Source organism: Rattus norvegicus, chromosome 11, assembly GCF_021556685.1.
Source record: "Rattus norvegicus strain SHRSP/BbbUtx chromosome 11, alternate assembly SHRSP_T2T, whole genome shotgun sequence".
NCBI classification, from domain to species: domain Eukaryota; kingdom Metazoa; phylum Chordata; class Mammalia; order Rodentia; family Muridae; genus Rattus; species Rattus norvegicus.
The window spans coordinates 5234229-5240274 of record NC_141544.1 but is presented as its reverse complement, the minus strand read 5'-3'; the positions used below and the strand labels follow the sequence as shown (position 1 = coordinate 5240274).

The 6046-nt window shown below is 45.4% G+C and overlaps 1 protein-coding gene across 1 annotated transcript; it reads right to left on the bottom strand.

The window, feature by feature from the left end:
• Window positions 1–4684: 4684 nt before the first annotated feature.
• On the bottom strand, window positions 4685–5044 carry LOC148002432 (Y-linked testis-specific protein 1-like). Its single transcript, XM_087577175.1, has one exon. The coding sequence runs from the start codon at window positions 5042–5044 to the stop codon at window positions 4685–4687; it is 360 nt and encodes a 119-aa protein (XP_087433301.1).
• Window positions 5045–6046: the final 1002 nt, after the last annotated feature.

Genomic DNA, 6046 nt, shown 5'->3' with positions numbered 1-6046 from the left:
AATGTTTTGCTGAAGCAGACACATGAGAAGGCATGTGATATTTAGCTGGAGCACACGCTTGAAGGTGGACAGGATGTTTATGGAGAACATAAATGTAATCCCACAGAGAGGGAGAGGACATCTTTACAATGCTACACCTTGCAATATTTCGATGGTCTTTGCTGGTCTTCGTTCCGTAATGAGAAATGCACAAAAGAACCTGTGCTATTCGGGTTGCTTCTGGCTGCTTCTGCTGCTTCTTGTTGGTTTGTTAGAGCCTTGTGGTCTCTGCAAGATCAAGGCACTGCTACTGATTCATGTTTTGCATTTGCTATTGGATCGTACTGCACCATGAAGATTGAAGTTACCCCAAAGACTTACTTCTAAATAGGTCCACAACTCTCTCCCTTTTCCTATCAACTTTCTCTCTCTGCTACTTCTGGTTGGTGGGCTAGAAGGTTTAAGAACCCTAAATAAAGCAGGTTTTGAAAAAATCTAAGCCTACAGATAGATTCATGGGGTTTGAGAAAGGGCTATGTCTCCCGCTGAGAGGAGATGATATGTAGGTTGTGACTTTTTGGTTCTGTGGTCTACTGTGACCCATGAAATGACCAGTGACTGACAGTCTCCCAGTAAGTGCAGCACACAGTAAAATGCTTTTGTTTGGTGCTGGCAGCAGTAGAATGTATTCATTTCTTGTCCTATATCCTCGAGTATTCATGTTTATGACAGTAGTTACTCTTTAGTTCTGCCATACAGGGAAGTGGGTCTGTACACTGAGAGAAGAGAGTGGCTGGTGGTGAGGATGTAACATGGAGTAAGAAAAACATTATGGTTCTGGGTCTCTCTCTCTCTCTCTCTCTCTCTCTCTCTCTCTCTCTCTCTCTCTCTCTCTCCCTCTTTTTTTCCCCCAATTTGACAATCTGGAGTCAACTGAGAAGAGAGAACAATTCAAGAACTGCCTCCATTAGATTAGTCTTTGGGCAAGTCTATGGAACATTTTCTTGATTAATGATTGTTGTGGGAGGGCCCACCATTGTGGGCAAGTTCATCAGTAGTCATGTGTAAAAAGAATAGCCTTTTAGGCTGTAAGAAATAGTAATGGAGCAGCCATGGGGAGTGTGGCGGTTTGAATAAGAAAGGTTCCCCCAGTCATATATTTGAATATTTAATTAACAGGGAATGACAGTATTTTCCAGGATTAGAAGGATTAAGAGGTGGGCCTCATTGGAGGTAGTGGGGGTGTCGACAATGGTGGCATTTGAGTTTTCTAGAGCCCCATGCTTTGCCAGAGTTTCTCTCTCTCTTTCTCTCTCTCTCTCTCTCTCTCTCTCTCTTTCCCTCACCCCTTCCCTCCCTCCCTCTCTCACTCTCCCTCCCTCCCTCTCTCTCTCTTTCTCTCTCTCTGTCCCTCTTTCTCTCTCTGTCTCTCTTTCTCTCTCTGTCTCTCTCTCCTTCCCTCCCTCCCTTCCTCTCTCTCCCCCTCCCTCTCTCTCTGTCTCTCTCTCTTTCTCTCTCTCTCTGTCTCTGTCTCTTTCTCTCTGTCTCTCTCTCTTTCTCTCTCTCTGTCTCTCTCTGTCTCTTTCTGTCTCTCTCTCTCTGTCTCTCTCTGTCTCTCTGTCTCTCTCTCTCTCTCTCTCTCTCTCTCTCTCTCTCTCTCTCTCTCTCTCTCTGCTTACAGAGCAGTAGCTCTCTATTGCTCCCGTGTTATGCTCCCTGCCATGATGATGGACCAGACGTCTGAAACTGTAAGTTATCCTCCAACTACATGCTTTCATTATAGTAGTTCCTTGACCATGGTGTCTCTTCACAGCAACAGAACAATGACTGAGACAGGGAGCAGGACAACAAGCAGAGCTCCTTGTTACCGCTTCAAGCTCCCGTTCTGGTTTCCCTAACTGATGGTCTGTAACCTGTAAGGTAATAACCCTTTCCTCCCCAAGTTAGTTTTGATCATGGCATTCATCAGGACGAGAAGGAAGCAAACTAGAAAGTCACAGGTCAGTACATGAGCAAGTCTTACCTTTAAATTAAATCAAAGCGTCTATACGTCTCTATTTGTGGTTATGAGGTAAGTGTCTGTGGCTCTACTAGACACACTGTTTCTATAAGAAATTGTCTTACTTGGGGTTCCTATTGTTAAGGAAACATCGTGAACAAAGAGCAAGTTAGGGAGGAAATGGTTTATTCAGCTTACACTTCTACATTGCTGCTCATCACCAAAGGAAGTTGGGACAGGAACTCAAACAGGACAGGATCCTGGAGGCAGAAACTGAGGCAGAGGCTATGGAATGGCACTGCTTACCTTCTTGCTCCTCATGTCTTGCTGAGCTTGCTTTCTTATAGAACCCAGGACCACCACCCTAGGAATGTTGCCGCTCACAGTGGGCTGGGCCCTCCCCCACCAATCACTAAGAAAATGCCCTCAGGCTGGATCTTATGGACGCATGTTCTCAACTGAGGCACCCTCTTCTCTGATGACTCTAGCTTGTGTCACGTTGCCATAAAATCAGGGCGGTGGTTAGCATGTGATTGTCCCATGGAATGTGTGGCACAAGTAGGAGGTGTGTCATTGTTGGACTAGGTGTGGCCTTGTTAGAGGCAGCATATCACTGTGGGGGTGATATGCTTCTTCTCCAATACCATGTCTGTCTAGACGCTTCCATGCTTCCTGCCTTGATGAAAATATACTGAACTTCTGAACCTGAAAGCCTGTCCTAATTAAATGTTGTCACTTGGGGTTGGGGATTTAACTCAGTGGTAGAGCACTTGCTTAGGAAGGGCAAGGCCCTGGGTTCGGTCCCCAGCTCCAAAAAAAAAAAAAAAAAAAATCCCCAAAAAAATGTTGTCCCTTATAAGTTGCCTTGGTCATGGTGTCTTTTCGCAGCAATGAAACCGTCAGACAACCAGCCAGTATAAAAACCCCCAAATAGCAGAATTAATCAATGATAGAAAGTATTTTCAAGTTCTGCAGTGAGAAATTTACTCTTGAGAGAAGAAACAGCAATGAATGAGTCCATGATAAGGTTGTCTCCAAAGAAACTCTTGGAGTGTAGATGTGGCTCAGAGAGACCCCATGGGGTGCACAGAGACTTCTCAGGAGGAGAGAGCTACATGGCCAGGAACTGCAAAGCATTTTAAAGTCACGGCAAATGGCATACGAAAGAGCTCAGCACCTCTGCACTGGAGGCACCATCAAGAGTTTTCTGAGGATAAGCTTACATGTGAGTAAAAGACGGGAACTTCCTGGGGCTAGATAGGGTAACAGGGCCCACAGGTGTGTAAGAAGCCATCCAGTCGAAGGAGAGCCAGGCAAGACAAGCCAGTGCAGGAGCTCTTTGTGGTCATCTAGGGGCATTGAGAAGAGACCTCAAAAAATATTACAGGATGCAACAGAGTCTAACGTGCTCAGGGAAGCTAAACACAGGATCCACGTAACACCTGACTGAAGCTCACGGCATCCTCATCTTCCCTTTTAAATTACTTTTTACTGATCGTACAAAATAATGGGCTTTATGATACTTTCAGCAATCGATAGATATAAACTTAGTTTGGCATTCACTACTCTTGAGTTATCCTCGTTAAAATGTCCTCCGGGGAAGCCTCCCCCTCACATCCACCTTCTGTAGTGATGGTTGGCTGTTCTTTAAGGAAACAAAGAGACCAATATGGATGCGGCCCAAGTTCAACTCATTCTAGACCCTTTCTGTTCTTCCTGGTCTCCTGCTTCACTTTATGAGAACTCCATATTAGAATTCCTTCGTCCCTCAGTGTCCTCTACTCCCTCATGAGTTCTTTAGTCTTTCTTCCACATCCCCATCAATTTGATCTTTCTAACCCTCATCCTGGTCTCTTCTCTGCATGTGAAGGTTGCATGTATTTAAAAAGATGACTTTATGGGCCTGGAGAGATGACCAATGGATCAAGAGCTCGTCTGCTTTCAAAGAGGACGTGGATTTGTTCTTTGAACTCATGTCCAATGGCCACCAACCACCTTTAATTCCAGCTCCAGGGGACCTGACTATTCTTGTCTCTGTGGTCTCCTGTGTTCATGCCCTGCCCCCACCCACATTATTAAAAATAATACATCTTCAGATGAGAAACAGGTTTCATTAGGTTTCGTTAGTCAAACAATCCCCGACCTTCTCTGATTCTCAGTCTGCTTGGATCAGTTTATTGGGTTTCCCCGTGAGTTCCAAGACCACCTCCCTGTTCCCTGCCACTCTTTCCCCAACAGTCTGTTTCTCCATCAAACTTCACCTCAGAGAGTCTATCTATTTCTGGTCGCTCTCCACTGTTTCTTAAACATCCATCTTTTTTTTTCCGTGCCATCCCTGCTCCTCTAAGCCTCATCTCCAGTTCTTTTCTCTCCCTAAAGACCAGACCAGCTCAGTCCTGTTTGTTTTAGCCTACGTGACATTAGACTTGCTGTTCACAGCCTTGACCTTTCAGGCTTCTTCTCCATGTTCCATCCACCACAGTCCATCTCCTCCACCAAAGTGTTCACATACAACACGTCACATCGCACATCTTAATTTTTAGAGCAAAAACAAATTCCACTGGAAAAGATACTGGGGTTGTCAAACGCCCTTGTGTATCTAAAACACATAAAAACATTTTTCCCCCAATCCTATAAATTACAGATCTATGTCCCCCACACTTTGTGAATTTCCCCTTAACCGATCTTTTCCACCAGATTATAGACTTAGATGTGGACATTGCCAACAAACTTGATGAAGTATATGGAAGACTTGGCTAGAACTTGGTAAATGAATTTGCCAATCTTTTTGGACCCGTAACTTCTGGTGTACTGCATACATTGACCTGTTAAGATGTTGCTGTCAACGTCTGACTTCACCTCTGCTGGAGGAGTCTCTGGAATGATACGGAAGTTACCTTCTCTGTAATCATCCAGGAGCTGGTAGATGTATAGGACTGGATCTTTCTCGTAGGTGATGGAAAACCAGTCCTTCATGATCGGCACATGGGCTAAGACCACCGCACTCCAGTTGTCCTTAGAGCCATGTATGCCCTCAAATTTATGCTCCACAGCTCGGCCAACCATGGCACTTGCGTGATGGGCATCTTTCACTTGAGGAAACAGTACTTTGTGAGGCAAGATCTTAAGCTTTAAAATCCTCTCATCGCTGTGAAGTGCCAGGCCATAGACACAGTCAATTCCGTCATACTTGACCAGATAGAGAGAGGGATTTGTTGGCAGTTGATCTAGAACGATGGCCTTCCATTGTGTGAGAGGCTCATCACCTTCCTTCCATCAATGGGAAATTCTGCAGCCCACCTTATTCCCCAGGGCCTTGGGAGAAGGCCACCTCCTCCTCTGCTTCTGGTTGGATGGTGTGCTCATCCTCCTCAGAGACATCCTCTTCTTCATCTCTGTAGACCGAGTGTGGTAGGCCACGGCATCATGGTAAACTGTCTTGTTTCTAACGTTCTGTGCTCAGGCTTCATACTTGCCCATGGCCTGGGTTTGAAGAGCTTGCCTTCTTAAAGCAGACAAAATGCTGTTCCCTCTATCATATGAATTCCTGAAAGAACAATGGGGGTGGGGAGGGGGGGGAGGGCACTGGACCAAGGCTCTGGTTTAAGAGAACTTTGGAGCAGGTGAGGAAGGCCATGATATTCAGGTTTGAGAATGTGAATCTAATTCTGTCGTAATCAGAAGTTCATAGGAGGGCTGGGCAATGGTGGAGCACACCTTTAATTCCAGCACTCAAAAGGCAGAGGGAGGAGGACCTCTGTGAGATCAAGGTCAGCCTGGTCTACAGAGTTAGTTCCAGGTTAGCAAAAGCTACCCACAGGAAAACACTGTCTCAAAAATCAAAATCAAAAGTTCAAAGAGAAATGAAAAAATGGTTCTCTACAGCTCAGAATAACATATTCAGACACATTTCTTCAGCCCGTGGCACTTTGCCTCTGCTGAGGAACCTCTCCTTGAATGGCTAGGTAACTGTGGTATTAAGTTTCCTTGTCCCCCCACTTTAAGCAAGCAGAACAGAGATAGGATAGCAAAGGAGCCAGAAGGGTGGCCACACCCCTCTTCTACCCT